Here is a 21282-nt window from a genome sequence, read left to right on the forward strand (position 1 = left end):
AACTGCCTGCACCGTTTATTTTCTGACGATGCTTCAAGTAATTTATGTAATTTCAACCAAACTTCTCTAGCAGTTTGAAATCATCTAACTTTTTAAGACTTTTTCTGTCATAGAATTCGTTAATGTTATCATAGCACAGATTTTTTTCATTTTGATTTGTATGAGTAATGAATATTTCATTTATTTTTTTCCCATTATTCATGCTTCTGTGTTTAAAATTTATCTGTCTGCCTCTACACTTCTACTAGTATTATTTGTTTTCTTATTAGTGCAGTATTATGGCAACATTCATATTAATAAAATTCTTATTTAGCACAATAAGAGTCGTAAAACATAGAAATATTACTGCTATATTCTGTTACTTTAAAATAGAAACTTCAATGTCATTTGCTGCCATCCGGATTGCCTCCACCTCGTAACAAGGTTGAGGATAATTTTCCATTTCTGAAAGCAGGTCTCTTGTGCATGAATGTGAATTTGAAGTCATTGAAAGACAATCTAAGTATGCATTTTTTGCTAGGGTCGCAGTATCGTCTACATACATAGGAAGTGCAGTGTAATCGTGGTTTGTTGTTCGTATAAAGTACCCAAGGTGTAGCACTAGTGTGCCTGGTTCAAGACCCTACTCCTAATCGAATAGATAAGCCATTTCGAATTACTACACTTAAAATAACTGAAGAAGAATTAGAAATCTTATGTACATATTTACATAGTTTTTTAGATAAGTTAAAACTAATTATATAGTATTATATACACTCTTTTGCAAAAAAATCGAAGCACCAAGAAAGACTTTCGCGATCGTGACGAAATTTGGTATACAAAATCATCTTGATCGAACATGCAAATGATCAAAGTTTCAAGGCAAATGAACAAGGCAGGGATTGCTATCATAACGCGCAATTCGCAAAGTATAAAACCAGTAAAACAGAGGCGTAAAATTTATCTTTTTTTTTTTTTTTTTTTTTTTTGTTTGTTGCTGCCATTGTAATTCCGTAAAGAACCAGCTAAAGATGACATTACGACGATATCGAAGACTTTACAGACAACTAAACGACTTCGAACATGGTCGCATTGTAGGGTTGCGTGAAGCTGGGTGATCATACCGAGCAATAGGTCGCCAACTGCAGCGTACAGACACTGCTGTGCAAAGATGTTCGCTGCAATGGTTGGAGGAATGCAAAGGAAATTGTCGACGAAATGAAGGGTCTGGAAGGCCAAGGATCACAAATGCGAGACAAGATAGGATGATTGTTCGCCATGCCCGAACCGCCTCAACGGTATCACTGTCGACTATTCAACGCACTACATCCACCTCTATACCTCCCGTGGTACCGTCCACCATCACACGGCGCTTGGCTGAGGCAGAGTCACGCTCATAGAGGCTTTTAAGACTTTTGCCTTTGACCCCACAACATCGGCGGAGTCGTCTGGAGTGGTGTCGCAGCCGATCATCGTGGCTACCATCAGACTGGCACCGTATAGTGTTCAGCATTGAATCCCGTTTCACTCTTCAAGCAGATGACCACCGTGTTCGTGTCTGGAGAGGACGGGACCAGCGGTCCCAATCAGCCTTTGTTTTACAAAGACATACAGCTATAACCCGTGGTGTAATGATGTCGGGTGCTATTTCTTATGACAGCAGGTCATCTTTAGTCATCCTCCGTACATCTTTAACAGCTCAACAATATACTGGTACCATCCTGTGGCCGGTTGCATTAGCCTTCATGGCACTTCATCCTGGATCCATTTTCCAGCAAGATAATGCCAGGCGACTTACCACTCGCATATCTATGGATTGTCTCTGTGAGGTTGATACTCTTCCTTGGACAGCGAGGTCACCAGACCTTTCACCAATCGAGCATGTGTGGGATATAGTAGGCCGCCAGATTCGGGCACCACAAAATATCGTAGATCTGGAACGACAACTGATGAATGCCTGGCAGAATGTGTCGCAGGATGACATTAGGAACCTGTAACCACTCCTTGCTTCGACGAATTCAAGCATGCATTGCCGCCAGAGGCTGTTCCACCAACTACTAATTTGAACACTCAATGGGTGATTGTGAGCCGTGAACAAGTACTATGACCTTTATTTCTTAATCATTTTATTTTCTGTGTATGAGATATACACATGTTCAATTTCATCAAAAACAACCACTTCCTTCATGGTGCTTCGATTTTTTTTTTTGAAAAAGTGTGTATTAATAATCACTATACAAATGAAACTCAGAAAAGTGAAGGTATACAAAGCGAATGACCCGAAAAATGCCAACTGGGAAAGCTAGATAACCGTCGAGTTGGTGATAACACCTGTCAAATTACAGTAAACATATGTAAACAAATAAGCAAGCGCAAAACTCATGGTGTGCTAATATGAGATTAGGCATACATTATATAACATTACAGATATTTAAGTAAGAGAAAATTATGCATGAGAGAATGCATCATAAAGTGCTGAGTAAAATATATAGCTGTAGTACACATTAATTAATCTGTCTGATTTACTGAGAATGGCCATAGGCCGTTTGCTTAAACATGGGTCATTTACATTGTAGTTATACACTTTAATAGTAGAATTCTTAATTAATTTTTGGTTGTTGTAGAACTTCCGAGCCAACAAGACAGTAAAAAGTTCTTTAACTTCTCGATATGTAGTTCTTCATGTAACTTGTAGTTTCTCACATACCAAGTGAGTGATCTGCCTTAAAACACCGTTTTCGGCAGTTTATAGCTTTTTACATATAGATTTACATGAGTAAGCTCAAACCAGGCAGGCATAGCATAGTATGGGATGTAGCATGGATTTACAAATGAGTAACTTGCTGTCTATAGAAAGACTACTGTTTCGAGCTATTAAGGGAATAGTGTATGTTTATTTACTCGAAACTTTCTGATCATAGATGTGATGTGTGGGTACCATGAAAGAATTTTACTGAGGATCACTCCAAGGTAAAGGACTTGCTTGGCCCAGGGAATGGATACTTAATAAAACTGCAAATTCTTCTTAAACTTGTTCTTAGTGAATAGGATTGCCTGCATATTTTAGAACATTCACCTTGATCTTACACTTTTGGAGCCAAGTCTCAAGTGTGTGTATGTAATCGTTGTATAACTGGACTAACAAATGCACTTTGTGAGAGGATCAGTGTCATCAGCATCCGTTGCAAGTGTTGTGTTTTGTGAAATGAAAATGTCATTCACATAAATATTGAACAGCATGGGGCCAAAAAGGGAACCTTGTGGAACCCCGGCCTGGATAGCCCTTTGAGTAGAAAGTGTGCCTGAAATGTTAACGACAAAGTGTCTACTGGCATGGTAGGATTTAATTATGTTATTGATGTACTCTGGAAAACACAGTCTGTATAATTTGTATATGAGGGCATCTAACCATACACAGTCAAAAGCCTTTGCTATATCTAGGAAAAAGCCACCAGTGATTTTCTTGTGCTGGTGACCTTCACTTATCATTTCTACAACCCTGTAGAGCTGTTTGGTAGTGAAGAGTTGACTCCTGAAACCAAACTGATTTGGAATAAGAATATTGTTGCTCTTGATGTGTTGATTGATTCCTGCTTGTATGACAGTTTCAACATATCTTGCTCAGGGATGGAAGCAGGCTAATTGGGTAGTAGAATTCTGGAGGACTTGGAGGCTTGTTCGGCTTGAGAACGGGAGTAATCTTTGCAGTCTTCCAGGAATCAAGGAAGTGTTTCCTTTTGAGGATTAGATTGATGAGTTTCCTGTAGTACAGGATGATTTTGGCTGGGAAGTGCTTGATCATATGATTATTAATTCTGTCGTAGCCAGGACTTTTATTCTTCTTTTTCATTTTCTTGATATACTTACAGACTTCCGATGGCATGACTGAGATTGTGTTGTCTGTGCATGGTTTTGTTATGTAATTGGAGTCAAAGTCAGCAATAAACTGTTCTGTGGCAGGGTCATGTATGTTCTCAGTGCAAAACTGAGATTCTGGATGCTGAGCTAAAAGTTCTGCTTTCTTAGTTTCGATCTAGTGGATCCGTTGTGCGCCTTCAAGAGGTGGAATGGTATTTTTTATACCTCTTGACTGCTTTCCACAGAGAGTTATCTGTGAAAAGGGACTCAAGGTAGTTCGCCCAGTGGAATTTGGTACAATAGTTAGTATGAGACTTGACTGCATCACAGAATCTATTAAATATGATTTTATCTTATGGGTGTCTGCTTCTTTGGAACTGCCTCCTGGCAGCATTTATTCTTTTAATTAGCTGGTTGAGTTCCTTACACTTTTTCGGCTTGTATTGCTTGAGTTCTTTTTAAACAGTTTTATGTGCGCTTTAAACTGCGCTGGTGAATTCCTTGACTAAACTGCCAATCTCATTCCCTGAATGGATTGTTGGAATAGTGTACTTAATGTTGTTTAGAGCTTTGACGGAACATGTCAATCAGTGCTAAAGGCTCTTTTACAGATGTCAGAATCATTCGAACTGGGTTATGGTCAGAAGACAACTCGTCTAACACAGAAACATCCAACGGAGCGCTGGTGTTTTTTAATAGAAAGAAGTCAATGATTCTGGTAGAACCAGCAGTATACTGTGTTGGGGTTTTAGGAGCTGCTATACTAAAGGGGGCCTTATGGGTCAAATTAAAGATTACATTGCCAATAACGTTTGAAGTATAGCAGTTCCATGTGTGGTGTCTTGCATTAAGATTTCCTCCTATAATAACATGTGTACCAAGTGTGAGTAGAACATTAAGTTCTGTCTCAACTACTGAACATTGTTTAATTGGGAGTATATAGGTAGAGACAAGAGTGTATGTTGTAGCAGTATTTGTTGTGATGGCAATAGCTGTAGCCCCATTGTAGAATTGTAACTTGGTGATGGGGAATATAACGTTTAACAAGAAAAAGCTGTTCCTTCTCCATGAGGCTTTTGGGCAGTAGCAGGTCTCTGTTTGTACAACAGACACTGTAATTGACAACATAAATTGGAGTAGAGGGACCAAGACGGTGTTTTTGTAGGAACAAAAAGTCAGGGTTGTACTCATTTATAAAGTCCTGCAGCTCATTGAGTCTACAGGTAAGTCCATTCTCATTGCATGTAACAATATTGTTACAGTTATACACATTACTAGACATAAATTAAGCATAAGTAGTTGAACTACACTCATGTCCATAAATTAAGGATAATTCGGAGTCACGCGGAAATCGAACTCGAAAATAAATATATCACCTGTAAAATCACTACAGACATCTTCAAGAATCATATGCAAATTTCAGGAAGTAACCAGATGACACCGATGGTACGTCACAATGACGAGAGTGTAAGAGAGTGATATATAAGGAATACAGGCAAAGAAGTAAAATTGTTAGCAGGCGCTTTATAAGCATTTCAGTGCAATAACCGAATAGTTGACACAAAGGACGCATTTGGATGATTTTTTACGTGGTAGAATTATCGTCCGTCTGGAATGTGGGCGTACCCAACTGGAAGTATCAGACGAACTTGGAATTGCCCAGAGTGTCATATCCAGGCTATGTCAACGATTCCAAGATGATGGTAATGTGAGTAGACGTTACAGCACAGGTCGCCACAGAGTTACAATGCCGAATGAGGACCGGTATTTGGCAGTTACTGCCAAAAGAAACAGGCGGAGCACACCCTCAGACCTTTCTCGTCACCTCTCTTCAGCCACCGGTACGACAATTTCAAGGCAGACCGTGTACAGACGCTTAGGGCAGATTGGTCTATATGCTCGTAGACCTGTCAGATGCGTTCCACTTAATGCAACTCACTAGTCGGCTGCGGTTAGCCTGGAGTAGAAAGCATGCATTGTGGACACCGCAACAGTGGGATTGTGTGATGTTTTCCGACGAGTCCAGGTTTAGCTTGCAGTCTGATTCTCGCCGGACTTTCATACAGAGAGCTCCAGGTACCCGTTACCAACAAGAAAACATCATTGAACGACACCGTTACGGTGGTGCAGGAGTGCTCGTTCGGGGTGGAATTATTCTGGGTTCCAGAACTGACCTGCATGTTCAAATTGGAACCATGACAAGCCAAATCTATCGGGCCGTCATTCTGGAACAAGATGTACGTTAGTTTCGGGGGCGCCATGGGCGCACAATTTGTGTTTATGGATGACAACGCCTGTCCTCACCGTGCAAGCATCGTAAGCGAATGCCTTCAATTGGAGGATATCACCCGTATGGACTGGCTAGCATTCTCACCGGGCTTGAATCCAGTAGAGCACGTGTGGGACATGCTTGGCCGACGAGTTGCAGCCCGTCAACCTTCTCCTACATGTCTGCCGGAACTTCGGAGAGCATTGCGTTTTGAGTGGTGTAATAGCCCCCAAGATCAGATCGATAATTTGATACTCAGCATGCCTAGGCGTTGTACGGACTGTATTGCATCATCTGAGAGACATACAATGTATTAACAATCATACCAACCATGTGATATTGGTTTTTTGTCAATAGTTTTTTTTTTTGTAATTTGCTCCAGGGAGAAAAAATCGCTAATTTTTTTAATCAAACATATAGCACCTTTTTTTGCTCTTTACCTTTTGTTTAATAAATAAGCTTTACAAATAAGTCAAATTTGTTTTGCTTCTAACTCTTCCTTTGCCTGATTTTGCATTATCCTTAATTTATGGACATGAGTGTAAAAATTTCTTCGAACATAGAGAACAAAATAAACAACTTATCAGTTGCATGCAGCTTGGACATTTTTTTTATCTGAAATTTTTCTTAGAATATTTGCTATAAAGAGATCTTTAAACATATCACTCATTTCTTTTATAAATTTAAAAATGTCTGAAAAAGTACTAAGTCCAACGTCAGAGTTCCGTTTGTTCTTGGTCTGAACATCCGTGGAAAGTTTAGGCATATTTGCCTGATCAACAGAATTGTCTATTCTGCCCTTGGCTAACACTAGCGTAGCTAACACCAGGAACAACATTAGAAGTACTTTTCACAGCAGATTTTAATACAGCAGTTATTTACATTTTTAGAATTCACATTATTAGCCATTTTAGGAAATTTAGGACACCCACGATAATTCGCAGTGTGTCCAGATTGTAAGCAGTTGCAACAATTACATTTTCTAAACGTTTGGCAGTACAGTTCTCAGTTTTAGGAGGCCCATGCATTTCACTCAGTGGGGCTTGACACATATCGGAAGTATGGTGGAAGTGCTGGCAGTTTTGACACTTCCACTGGATTTATACACAGAAATATCTACATAAAAGCATATAAGATAGGTTATATCATAGATTTTTATCTACTTCAGGCAAGTTTTCAAGCTATACCTGTAACAGAGGTATAGTTCTATGCATTTGAGAAACCTTACGTGTTTTGAAACCAAGTTTTTCAATTTCTTCGTGAATTTCATCAACAGGGCAGTCAATAGGGAGACCCCTAATGACTAACTTTATGGGACATTCAATCTTAGTAGTAATGAATGATAGTCAATTTGTTTTTCGTTGGGATACCTAGAAATTTGCCTATGATCTGACTCAGATCTAGAAAATACCTTTAAGAATTCTTCCTTAATTTTTACAGCAAAATCAAGTTTAGTATCAGTTTTAAGCATTTTTGCAAAATCAGAAAATTTGATATTAGGCTTTACCGTAATAGGTTTTATTATGTGGGGTGTAACTTAAATAATTTCTGGTTCCCCCTGCATATCTACATCATTCACATTATTTTCAACATTACTTGCCAAACAATCAAATTTGTTATTACGAGCAATATCCACATTTTATTTGACAAGTATAGCAGGCCTGGCCACGTTGCGTGGCTGAACGAAGCTGTTAGAACCTTGCTATTCAGTAACTCCTCTTTTACCCCTTTTTGAGCCCCTTTTAGGCTTTGGGTAACAAACATTAGCATCAGATTTAGTTTTACTAACATCATTTTTACTTACATCATTGTTACTATTTTTAACATTTTCATTATCAAACATAACATTTTTGACATTACTGGCAAGAGATTTAACATTATTAGTAAAATTTCTCTAGAAATATCATTATATAGCATTAATATAATTAGGATTTTGTACACCAAAGTTCTCGCACTTACCTTTAAATAGATGAATCAGTCCTTCCTCAATTCCTTTTTTTCTTCTGAAATTGAGTAGCAATATATTATTTTCATATTCTGTTTTGGCATTTCCACACATAAGTTTACGAGCCCTTTCCATCGTATGCGTAGCAGCTTTTAGTAATGCAATTTGTTGAAGCACACACAAGTAATCCTGTAGAGACAGTGAATCTGCATTAATGAATCCAGTTCAGTTATTGACCAACAGAATCATGAATTTTGTCCTTAATGCCTGCCGCGTGCTCACGAACAGTAGCGTCGGCATCCGTTTTATTTATCGAAGTAAATTCGTTTTCCTCCATAGTACGAGGTAGGCAGAAATAACTTGAATCACAGCACAGAAAATAAAATATCACAGCACAAAATAATAAATCCACAAGGGTAATCCAGAGTACGGTAATAATAAGAATAAACAGTTTTAAAAACACACAGAAAAAACTCGCACAGCTCACTATTATAATCGAAGCACGAGGTATCCGCATGAGAATCCGCGAAATAGCACACACGTGAACAAACTGACGGAGCGAATAAACACACGTCTAACAAGCTCAGCAGGTGAATCCAATTAACGTTCGTTTAAATTAAAAAGTATATTGACCCAACTAAAAATGTTGAGGTAAACCTGCTTAGATATGCCAACTTCAGAAGTATGTCTTCTTATAGCACTCGACAAGTTTTCTGTCATGGAGTTAGGACTTAGTAAAATTTTGTGATGTATTCTGGAAACCCAGAGTGTTTAATTTGTAAAATAGTCTGTCAAACCAGACACGATCGAAAGCTTTCGATATATCGAAAAAAAGAGCTCCAGTAATACTTAATTTTGTAGACCTTCAGGTATGGTATCCATCACTCTGTGGAGCTTGTGAGCTATGCCTTACGTACTTCTCCTTCCTCTGGAAACCATACTGTTATGAAATTATAATTTTTTCCTCATCAAGTAATTCAAGTATAACGGCTTCGATTATCTTGCTCAAAATTTAAGCTGTATATTTTAAAGCATCCTCTAGGGTCTTTCCTTGATGTAGGGGAGAGGCCCCAGCGCCATTAGTGAGCTATCTCACTTATGCGGCTAATTGGGCCTGAACCCTCATTCTGGTCATTTTCACAATAAATGGGATTTCACTGAAGACTCTGCTTGAAGTGATAGTTCTTGTAGAGATGAAAACATTGAAAAAGTGAAGATGATGTTTGCCAGAAAGAACAGTAATGAATACTAACATATACAAGGATTATAAGGCTCTCTGCTCTCTCTCTCTCCTCTCTGCATACCTTCATGATGAAACGGTAGAGCACTTCGCGTGTATTCCAGAGGTCCAGGTTCAAGTGCTGGCAAGAGTATTGCACGTTTTTCATGTATTCCTTCCTGTTTAAAAAAAATCCTAATGACTGCAGTGGTGCCCAAACTAAAAGGTAGTGGATGATGATACTTCACCACCAGGATTTGGTGATTTCGTCCTCTAATTCCCAGCCGCCCTTTAGAAGGAGAAGTACGTAAGGCATTTTCTACCTCCTCTCTGCATACCTTCGGGGTATAACGGTAGCACACTTGGCGCATATTCGAGAGGTCCATGTTCAAGTCCCGGCGAGGGCATTGCTCATTTTTCACATCATCATGACTCTGCAGGATGCTCTGGCGAATTTATTGAGAATGTTCTTTGGTATATGTCCGGAAAATACCATGCAGGTGAGCTTTTGGTTCTTTCTGCATGATAATGGCTGGCTACATTTGGCGTTCGTCACAAAACAATTTATGGCCTGTAGGGGAGGGTGTTGTAGTTCTCAGTCATTCTACTTTCTGTTCCCGAACCAGAACTGAGTCCTAATGAGAATGATTTTCTATTCCGGACGTTCAAAGCCATGTGATGTGGGTTTTCCACGCGATACTGAAAGAGGACTTTGCGCACGGTTATCAGAAACTATTCAGTCATTGTCAATAGTGTACTATTGGAAATAATGGGTTACTTCGAATAAGAATATAAGAAGTGTTTCCTGATTTTTAGATAAGAAGGATTTATTCATGAATATATTCGCTGAATTTTATTGTCATACCATGTTCTTTTTCTCAAATAAGTTTATTTATGTATGACACTGTAAACAAACACTTTTTGCCTAAAGGAGATATGCTATCAAGGAGTTCCTAAGGAAAGCTGCCTTAAATTTGCACAATATGTGAGAAAAGCCATAGAAAACATTTCACTTACGCAAGGGAATACATGAGGTTCTAATATTCCATTGTTTTGTGGCTTAGACACAATAAATTATATCGTGGGTTGACTTTTATTAAAAAATGATATGTTTAATAAACATATTTCTGATGTGAAAGGTAAATAGTGTACTCTTATTAGTTTTTGGAAACATATTTCTGATATCAAAGATGAATACTGTACTCTTATTAGTTTTTGGAATCTAACTTCCCCCCTTTTTTTTTTTTGCTATTTTTTAATTTTGTAAAGAATGCTTGTGCGTAACACTGTAGTTAGTTAAAATCTAGTCACTGCATTACGTGATAGTTATTTTTTGATAATGAAATCAAAAAATGTAATTATTTATTTAATTTTAAGTTACTGTTGCCAAGGGCATTGGAAATGGGTATCCGCTTGCAGCTGTCATTACAAGGAAAGAAATTGCTGATCATCTGAATAAAGCATTAACATTTAATACTTTTGGAGGGAATCCGGTGGCATGTGCTGTAGGATCTGCAGCTCTTGATGTAAGTAATTAAAATTTTTTTTGCTTGTTTTGATTGCTGTAGGTAATTTCTAAATAACATAATTTGAAAAGTGCTGGTTGCTCTTCCTCTACAACTGCACAAAAAGACTGATATTTAGTGGTAACAGTTTAACGCTATGAACACTAGACGGCAAGCCAACTTTTGAGTATCATCTGCAGCACAGGAAGGAAGATATTTCACTAAATTCTGACTTTACATCTGCATTCTCGAATGCATCTCGTGTGTTTTCGCTATCCAGAGAGCATTGTAAAAGGCGTTTGCAACGACGTAAGAATTCCTGAAATTTGACTATGTAATGTGCCAATATTTTGTCTGATTGGAGTTCCTTTAGTCATAATCAGAGTCCAAGCTTACATTTTTCTGGAGCGGAAGGAGTAATGTACACCTCCAATAAAGTTGTAAAGATCCCAGTTACTTGTCGTTTTAGACCTCGTCACTTCTGCCTTCCGTTTTCCAGCCGGAATGCAAATTAATTCGTGAGTATTTATGGTATGGTTTTTAAGACTGTAAGACAGAGCGTGTTCTGCCTCTTAGGGCCACGTTATTACGTTACTAGCTCAGATAAGATTTGTAGTCTTCCGATTGCATTGTAATCGCCAATACTCAATTTCCATGCCGATTGGGAGCTAACTTCGTGTTAAATTGATTTGTGTAGCCTTCGGCTATGAGCTTACGTGAATTTAAATTTATATTTGATTATTCATGTAAGTTATGTCACCATAAGTGCTGGCTGAGCTTATAAGCACCAGGTGTACCTTTTGTCCTTCTTAGTTTTAAATAAAAGGATATACGCCCTTCTCAAGTTTGAGTTTTTATTTTAGCCTTAGTGATAATTCGCTCAGCGTCTACCAAAAGTTTGGACAATATATGATGATAGCAAAACATATCAAATTTTGTAGTGGTGCCCCCCAAAAAGTAAGAACCATACCTCAAGAGAATTCAGCTTTTAGTCTGACACTTTCAACATTGCAGGCTCCACTGGCACCTTGTTTGAGGGGTTTCAATTCATCGTGGATACGATGTGAACATCCATGAAACCCGCAGTGGCTTTTGATGGTAGAAGTTCCATATTCACAGTTTTGACACAACTGGACTCGCATTTTTTAATTTATACCTACTGTCTCTCCCGGTAGTAGTTTATTGTACAGGCTAGGATTTATACCGTGAGAGTCTCGGTGCCGGAGAATAAAAGTATGAGCCTGGTGGTTCCAGAAACTCAAGGGAAGATCGCCTTATACAGTTGGACCAAGGGGGAATTAGAGATAAATTTCCAAACTAGAGGTATTGGTAGTGGTGCAGCGACTGGTTCGCTGTCCACCGAATATCCATGTAATTCCCCTACGGCGATGAAGCTTGTGTAGTACTGGTGGGTAGCATTTTTGACGACCACTCAGATATTCAGGCCCACAGAACTGCACTGCCAAATGCGATCCAAGACCTTGAAGTGGTGACCGCATGTGCCGAGTGGCGGGTTTAAGAGACTATAAAACTCTGTCACCTGATAAATATGGGACTGGGTGGCAGCAAATGAGATTTACGAAAAATCTCCAAGTAGGATTTGCATGGAACCTGCATAATAAGGAGGACTTAAGAGGGGCTTAGCCCATGTAGTGAAAACTACATTGGAGCAAGTACGCATTTTTTCTTATAATTATTAGCTGCACTGTAAAAAAAAAGCTTCAGCTTGTATGATTCCTGTGTTTTAATCTGAAGTTGAGGAACCTTAAGAACTCATAAACTAATAATCGCTTGAGTTCGTGAGACAATGCCCAAAGACGTCACCTGACAAAGACTATTTCTCAGTTTCTTGAAAGCTGTTTCTTCGACTGGGCCTCATTGTATAACACTTGACGCATTCTTTCTCTTCAAATCAGTTAAAGCTCCAGCTATCCCTGCGTAGTTCGGGATACACGTGAAGTAAAATCTCATGAGACTCAATACTGAGCAGACTCTCTTTTTTTTTTTTTTTAATTCGTGGGCCTTTCTATCTGTTTAATTGTTGCAATCTTAGTAGGATCCAAGTAATGGTTACCATTTCCTATCTTACGACATAAGTACTCTATTTCCTTAGCTGCAAAGTCGCAGTTACTGAGTTTGGTAGAAAACCTTAAATTTTCCAGCTCCTTAAAGATCATTTCTAAATGCTTCAGCCGTTCTTTGAACCTTTTTTGAAAACATGATATCATCATCATTATAGGCTTGGGCGAAATCACTGTACCAGGAAGGAGCTTTATTCATTCCCCCTTTGAAAAGTACCTGACACACCTCCCAAACCAAACGGCATGATATTCCACTGAAACATCCCGTTGTCAGTTGAAAATGGCATCAACAGTTTACTTGATTAATCCATTTCTATTTACCGGTGGCCTCTGCACATATCTAAACTAGATAACCATTTTAAATGCCCAGTCACATATATTAGTTCGTGCATATCCTTCATAAGAAATACAGGGATCTTAGTGACCGAATTTAGAGCCTTGAATTCTACACACATTCTAATTGTCATGTCCTTTACTGCAACACATACTCTCAGGTGTGCTGGCTACTTACGACGGTTCAGTGAAACCAAGTTCTCTCCACCTCTTTGCCACTTGCAATTGAAGTGCTATTAACAGTGAGGGTTTCTCCTATCTGTTCCCAGAATAAGTTTGATTCGATGTTTTCCTACTCTAGCGGGTTGAACACGTCTCAGAAATATATTTCTGTACTTCCCTAAAAGTAGTTTTAGATAATTAGTCTACTTCATGTTAAGATCAGCATCTATATTACTTATCATACCTTCAATATCACTATCCTAATATAAAGAAGAGAGAATATCATCTACCTTACAAAACTCCTCCCAGTCAAATATTACACTAATTGCATTTGACCGTGCGATGAATTTTTCAGATTTTATTTTGGTGTACACGTTTAATGTTTCCGTCCATCATTTCTACCAAAAAACCAAAAAAAGAATATGGGTGTTTCCTTTCCTTTTATTATTTCGGGACCTTACCTTCGAGTATATAATCTGTTGCTTGAATCAGGCATGAGTACTAGACATTATCTCCGATTTCAAAGGTTTTATTGAAAAACGCAAATTATAATATTGGGCCATCATATATTGTTATATTTCGCTAGTAATGCCAGCTTCAACCGCTCCTTCAAATCTTGCATAATGTTTAGGAATTGGTTCAGTCAAATTTCAGTTCATTATGCTCTCCTCATCATGCAGATTTTAAAATTGATAACAGTTCTTGTGCCGCCCTGCCATATAATAATTGGAAAAGTGATATCCCTATGATGATATGGTTATTTCCTTATACGGCCATAATGTGTAAGGAATTTGAACACGGTAAGAGCAACCTTCCTCTCTAATAATTTGAGGCAACATAAGTTTCAATGTCTGATTAAACCTTTCGACTAAATCATTTGTTTGAGGGTACATGGGTGTCAAAAACCTCGGTCTTGACTCTAACCTTTTCTCAAATTCCTGCTTTAAATCTGCGTTAAAATTGGTAAATCTGATGCAATAACATTAGCAATTCCTGTCCTAGAGAAAAACTGGAGAAATGCATCACAGGTTGTTTTTGTCGTCAGGCTAGTTAATGGCACTGCCTGCACCCATCTAATATGTTAGTTTACAAAGTACAAAATATTTATGCCCTTTCAAACTTGGTCGATCTATAGGCCCAATTAAGTCTACATTGACAACCTGAAAAGGTAACCCTGGTCTTGACACTTCAGTAACTGGCACCCTATCCTTTACCTTCACTGTCTTGGTTATCTGGCTAAGTTCACATGATTCGCAAAATTTTTGGACATCCCTTTTTTACATTTTCCCAATAGAAAGAATAACGCATTCTCTCTATAATTTTTTTAATACCTATGTGCCCTCCAAAAACTGACGCATGCGCAAGGTCTAGAATTTGACTTCTTCCACACTTAAGGCTACTACAAATATTGCTCTACACTTTGTCCTAAAATTTTGTCCCAATGAAAAAGAAAGCTTTCCCTCACAAAATAGTTCCCTTTATTTACCTTCACTTTATCCCACATTTTAGATAGGTCAGTGTACTGTTCCTGCTGCTGTTGAAACTCCGCTGCCTGAGATAAATTTATTGTTTCCCCTTCTAAGTGCTCTCATGCATCAGCAATGGCTGTTGTGTAGCTTTCTATCCCCTCTTAAAGTAGTTTCTGTCACCATTAATGCCGTGGAATTCTTCGTCTTGCTGCACAAACCACTCCGCCTTTCTTCTGTGCTAAACCTTCAGATCTCTAAAATAGTTATCGTCTGTAACATATCTAACACCTGTGGAGAGTATTAAAGCATTTTTGTCTTAAGACTTTGCAACTGCGAAACGTATGTCTTAGGTAATCAACAAAATTTGTGCTGTTTCCATTAATAAGTGTTCTAAAGGTATTCTTATTACCTCGTATATTGTTGGGAGTCCAAAAATTCCTTTCGAATGAACTGCCGACCCATTTCCGAATCTGAACGCTGGAATTATATTTTCCTTTAGGACGGTTATCTCACTACCCAGATCGATTAATGCATTACTTACCACGGACAAATACAAGGGCTAGGTCATTCCTTTGTTCGACTCGTCGCCGACGCGAGCCTCATGGAGGAGGGAAACTGGAAGTAATCTGACGTATCTCTGTTGCACCTGCTCTGATTTCGCGCCTTTAAAACTGTAGTTTCATTCAGTTGCGAGACGATTTTCTGGAGGTCGCATATCCCAAATTAATTTTAATCATACATATTTGTTTTCTAATAATGCAAATATTTAAAATAATTTGTGTATATATATGCAGTTTTAGTCAGTTTTCCTTTTAAATTCTATATTTAAAGTATCCTTTATGTAATATGGCTTCTTGTGCTGTAGCAACGTGCCGTAACACTTATCGAAATACGAAAGGAAGAGATATTGTATTTCATGCATTCTCCAAGGACAATTTGCTTTTGACGAAATAATGACATAAATGTCGAAGACAGGATTCTATTAATGTGAAAAACGCAAGAATTTGCAGCGAACATTTTCTGTGCAGTGATTATGAAGATGACATGAGAAATCGCTTGCTTGGATTGCCGCAAAAGAAAGTGTTGAAATGCAATACTGTGCCGAAAGTAAATTTATCGTGTGCAGTAAACGAAATAACGCCAAGAAATCGGAGACATTTGAAAAGAAAACTAATGCAGAGTGCTTTTGAAAGACTACACGAATTAAGCCCAAAGAAAATATATTTTGAGGCCGAGAACGAAATTGAAGCTGACAATAATAAATCAAATGTGAATGATTTTGAAATAAAACTCACAAGTGACAATGCCCTATGTGACAATATCCATGAATGCCCTAAGTGTAAAGATAAACAAGAATGCATTGATAATTTGAAGAACAAAATAATATCCTTAGAAAATTGTAATAAAATATTGAAAAATAGAGAAAAGAAAAATTTTAGAATGTTTGCTCAGCGACAAAGAAGGTGGACGACATCTAGAAAGAAATTTGTGTCGGAAATTCAGAAATTAAAATCCCAAATAGCGAAATTTAGAAAAAAACAGCACAGCTCGGAGAATTTGGAAAAACGTCTAAAGTATATTTTTACAAAGACGTAGATTAATGCATTGCTAGAAAAGAAGGAAAAAATCAGGTGGACTAGTGAAGATATTTCACGTTGCATTGTCATAAGAGCTCTGTCATCTAAAAGCTACGATTTTTGGAAGGAAAAAATGGGAATTCCTTTACCTAGCACTAGTACATTAAAGAGATGGTGCGCTAAATTTTCATGTAGTCCAGAAATTCAGAGTGATGTTCTTGCTGTAATGAAGGAAAGATGCGAATATTTGAATTCTGTAGAAAAAAATATGCGTTCTAAGTTTCGACGAAATGCACATAGATTCTAAACTCTGCTGTGACTCTAAACTGGACCAAATTCTCGGTCCTTTTCAAAAAGTGCAGTTTGTTTTAATCAGAGGTCTCATTTCGCAGTGGAAACAATCAATATTTTTTGATTTTAACACTGCAATGAAGAAAGAACTTCTTTTTTCACTCATAAGACATATTCAATCATCTGGAGTAGAAGTGAAAGCAATAGTGTCTGATTGAGGAGGATCTAGTACTTTGTGGAAAGAGTTACAGATTTAGATTAATAGTTCTCAGTTTCCAAATCCAGAAACGAAAACGAAAAAATTCCAAAAACGAAAAAAATATGGGTTTTTGCAGATTTAGCGCACTGCCTCAAATCACTTAAAAACCACTTTTTAGATAAAGGATTTGTTTTAGAAGATGGAACTGTTTTAAATGTTGATATTATTAAAGATGTTTAAATAAACATTCAGGAGAAATTAAATTGTGTCACAAACTAAAACCAAATTATTTAATGGTCAAGAGAAACGAGAGACAAAAAGTCGCTCCAGCGAAAACATTATTTTCAAAAACTACAGCAAAAGGTATACTCCACCTCACAGGAAATAAAAAAGCATCCGACTTCTTTGAGTTAATCGACAATTTTTTCGATATTTTGAATAGTACCAAAACATACCCTCCTTCAGATAAAATACTTAAAGCAGCATTTGGATTAAATGAACATCATGAAAAACAAATTCAAGTTTTGGAATTAATGAAGAAAGTCATTGGTGGATTAAGAGTTCAGGGAAAAGCCAACTTACTGCCTTTCCAAAAAGGAATAATAATTTCAATAAATTCTCTTTTTGGCCTACACCAGGATTTGAAATAATCTTATGATGCTAAATATATTTTACCCTCTAGATTAACTCAGGATGCACTTGAAAGTCTCTTTAGTCAGATTCGAGGGCTTGGTAGGTTTAATGACCATCCATCACCTAGTGAAGTTATACGCTGCTTAAAGCAATTAATACTCGCTAATAAGCTGCCAAATTTATCTTCAAAAGTATGCATGACTAAAGAAAGCAGAAATATTGATTCATATTTAACATCCGAAATACTTGAAAGGGCTTTGAAAACTGAGGGGGAGATGCTTTTCCATTAAATACTATTGATGATTTATATTTGGATTTCATAGAGGAACCTTCTCCTATGGCTTGGGAATTAGAATTGAATTCCGACAGACAATTTTCGACAGCCGAAAAAGAAGCATATGTTAATATGTTGCAGGTTATATTGCCTATCGTGTGCGAGACAAAGACCCATCATTGGGAAGAATATCTAAAAATAGTGCTGATGAACCAATATTTAATTCAGAATGGATTAAATTATTGTCCTTAGGAGGTTTGACTACACCTTCTCATTCATGGATGAATACAGTTTACGAGTTCGAAAACATATTTTGTGCAGTTCATGGTACAACTTACTGTAAAGGGAAGCATGTAATTGGCTCTTTAATTAATAAACTGGAGAAACATTATCCTGAAGTTAACAGAGAAGCAATTCGTTTATTTCACAGAGTGCGAACTTTTATTAGAATACGTTTCTTAAATAGAAATGCATATGTTTTTTCCCAAAGAAAAGCAACCCAAAAGGAAAAAAAAAAAAAAAAAAAAAAAAAAAAAAGGATTGCTTCGAATGTGGCAGCCAATAAATAATGTTTCAACAACTTGTAGTTGCATTGCGACTGTACAAGTAAGCATATATAATATGTTTTGATTTGAAATATTTCTAGATGACATTTTAGAAGTTAATAGCGTAAAGCATATTTCAAATGAGAACTAATTCTGTTAAGTTATTGTTACAATTATTTTTATTGTATCCTCTGTTATTATTGATTCGATTTTGTGCTAGCTTAGCATTCTAGATAATATATATATAAAGGATAATATTAAAGTAATTGGCATAAGAAGACCTGCCCCCTCAACCCCCACTTTTGAAAATAATTATTTTAGGTCCTGTGAGTAAAGTTGTTTTGTCTAAATTAAGATAACAATCTTACATGTATTTATTTAAATGAAATATTGATGTAAGCCTAAGTTACAAAATTATTAAAAAAATATATATGTTATTATATTGAATCGGGAGAAAAATATGCCAATGTAAAATTTACAATTAGACTGAAACTCAAACTTAGATTAGCAGAAATTTTGCCATATATGTGCCATATATACATGTTTAAAACTATGCCAATTTAAGGTTTTTTTTTTATTAATTTTAAATAGCTGTTATCATAGTTATTTTAGAAGCAGTAGTACAGTTTTCTTAGTTAACATGCAGATAAAGAAATGATTAGAAACAAAGAGGCATTTAAAGAAAAAAAAAAAATCCCCTGCAAATAATAAAAAAAAAAAAAAAAAGCGACTTAATGCTAAGAGTAGCGCATTTTATCTAATATTTTAAAATTGAGTAAGTACTATTAAATTTTTTAATGTTCAATGTAAAATGCATACTGCAGTAACATTGTCTCTTCCAAATTATAGCTATCTTTCACACACAGCTCATTTTAAACGCTGGTTCTTCAAATTTAAAACGCTAATTTCTATGTTGTCAATTGCATCTCCGCGCTCAGTGGCATCATTGCTACGTCATCACTCCCCGCTGCCTGTTTCAGGGGGAATCGCTCTATGAGCTAGCCCTTCTCTTTAGTCCTGTTACTTACCCGACCATTTACGCTTACCCGCACTCTGTCCAATTTGCATAATTCTTTTTTTTTATTGATTGTTTAGAAATTTCCTTTCCAGAACATCGTTCTTTTACAACACTAACTCTATTTTCTTCAGTTTCACTAACTTTGCCGTCATCTATCGTATCTGTTTTATTTATTTTCACAAATTAGTCTGTCCTATTTTTGTTTTAAGGCCAAACACGTTAAAAATGTCCCTTTGACCTGCACTTTTAAAACATGCGAAAATTTTCAAAGGACAGTCTATTTTCCCTCATTTGGACCATGTTGAAGCTTGTTTGTCTGAATTAAATTGACAGTATGAGCCTTAGTTACAGTAAAAGGTATTGATTATAACTAGAATATTTTGCTCTGATTAATACTGACTTAAGCTGTACATTGTTATGAAAACATTACCTTAAAAACAAAAAGACCAATGAGAATTTCAGAAAAATATAATTTAAACAGCAAATACAAGTTTAAATGAAAAAAAATCTAGTGCTTCAATTAAAAAAAAAGTAATTTTTATATATCGTAGACGGTATAAGAATTCCTAGTGCAATCTTTTACTAACAGGCATTAACCTTAGTTTTATTCCAATATATTATGTTTTGAAATATTTGACTGCTCTTTAGAATATCTGATTATACCTTAAGAAAAGCACACTGCTATATAAAATTAGTTTTAATAGGTAATTGATGAAGAAAAATTGATGGAGAATAGTCATCATGTTGGAACACATCTTTTGCATTCACTTTCAAAACTTAGAAGAAAATATGAAATTGTCGGTGATGTTCGAGGAAAAGGATTGATGATTGGTGTTGAAATGGTATCTGATAAGGTAACGTGATTTTGTTTCATATATTTAGGAATTTTTATATAATGCTCATATTCTAACATTACCAAATATTGCATGCAAAAAAGTAGTATGAAGAATAGAACCCTATTTTTATATTTTTAAACTGTTTTGTCAAATACATTTATCAGGGATGAAAAGCTGGAAATAAAGTAAAAATTTTTAAGTTTTGACTATTAAATAATATCTCTTTCACTTCAAATTTTTTATTTATAAAATTCATTTTTCCATTTTTTATTTCGCTAAGTGAACAGATGACATTAACCTCACATGTTTGGCTCAAATTGTGCACATGTATGATTATAGGACTTTAAAATAAGTGTATTTGCAGTGTCTTCTATGCTTAATGTACACTATGCAGAAATACATGTAGAAATTCCAGTCAGTATTCATGCATATTACATGACATGCTTCAGTTCCTCCAGGTATCTCTTGCATGTTTAGCAACTATAGTGCTTGAAATGTGAAGAAAACAAATTGAATCATCTGATGGCACCTTTTTTTTTTCTTTTAAACATATTATTATTTATTTTAATACTGCTTTATCCTGAAAGAAAATGTATTCGTAAAGGAAACATTTTTGAGAGAATAACACAAAAATGCAGTAACATGAAAATTTTGTAAAAATACTTTTTAATAAATTTATTTTTTTTTATAACTTGCTGTGCTTTTCCACAATTTATTAATATCTGATGGATGATATTTATTATAAAAATGTTCAAAAAATAAAATATTGGCACAGTGCGTAGTGAATAAATGTATGTTTTGAATGTTTTATAATAATCGTCAATTATAAATATATTTGTGAAAAGATAAGTTAGAGAAAAAAGAAAAATGAAATTAAAAATGAATTTTTTATATATTTCTTATGTTATGCCAGTGGTTCCCAAACTTTTACACCATGGAGCCTTTTTTCAGTTAAAATTTTTCATGGTTCCCCATACCTTAAGTAAAATGATTACTAGTTATAAGTAAGAGATAAAAATTATTATAACTTCTGTATTTTCATTATTTATTTTTTTACTTTATGAATATTAAATTAATAATTAACGTGAT

The 21282-nt window shown here is 36.2% G+C and overlaps 1 protein-coding gene across 1 annotated transcript in view; it reads left to right on the forward strand.

Annotated features, from left to right (window-relative positions):
- LOC118181588 (alanine--glyoxylate aminotransferase 2, mitochondrial) overlaps positions 1 to 21282 on the forward strand; it is a 173922-nt gene that overhangs the window by 147220 nt on the left and 5420 nt on the right. Inside the window, exons 10-11 of the mRNA XM_035350742.1 lie at positions 10648 to 10796; positions 20062 to 20211. Coding sequence (XP_035206633.1) covers positions 10648 to 10796; positions 20062 to 20211 — 299 coding nt within the window. The remainder of the gene's footprint in view (positions 1 to 10647; positions 10797 to 20061; positions 20212 to 21282) is intronic.

The sequence above is a fragment of the Stegodyphus dumicola genome, chromosome X2, assembly GCF_044657685.1.
Source record: "Stegodyphus dumicola isolate Sdum_Otavi_A_Nest chromosome X2, ASM4465768v1".
NCBI lineage: Eukaryota > Metazoa > Arthropoda > Arachnida > Araneae > Eresidae > Stegodyphus > Stegodyphus dumicola.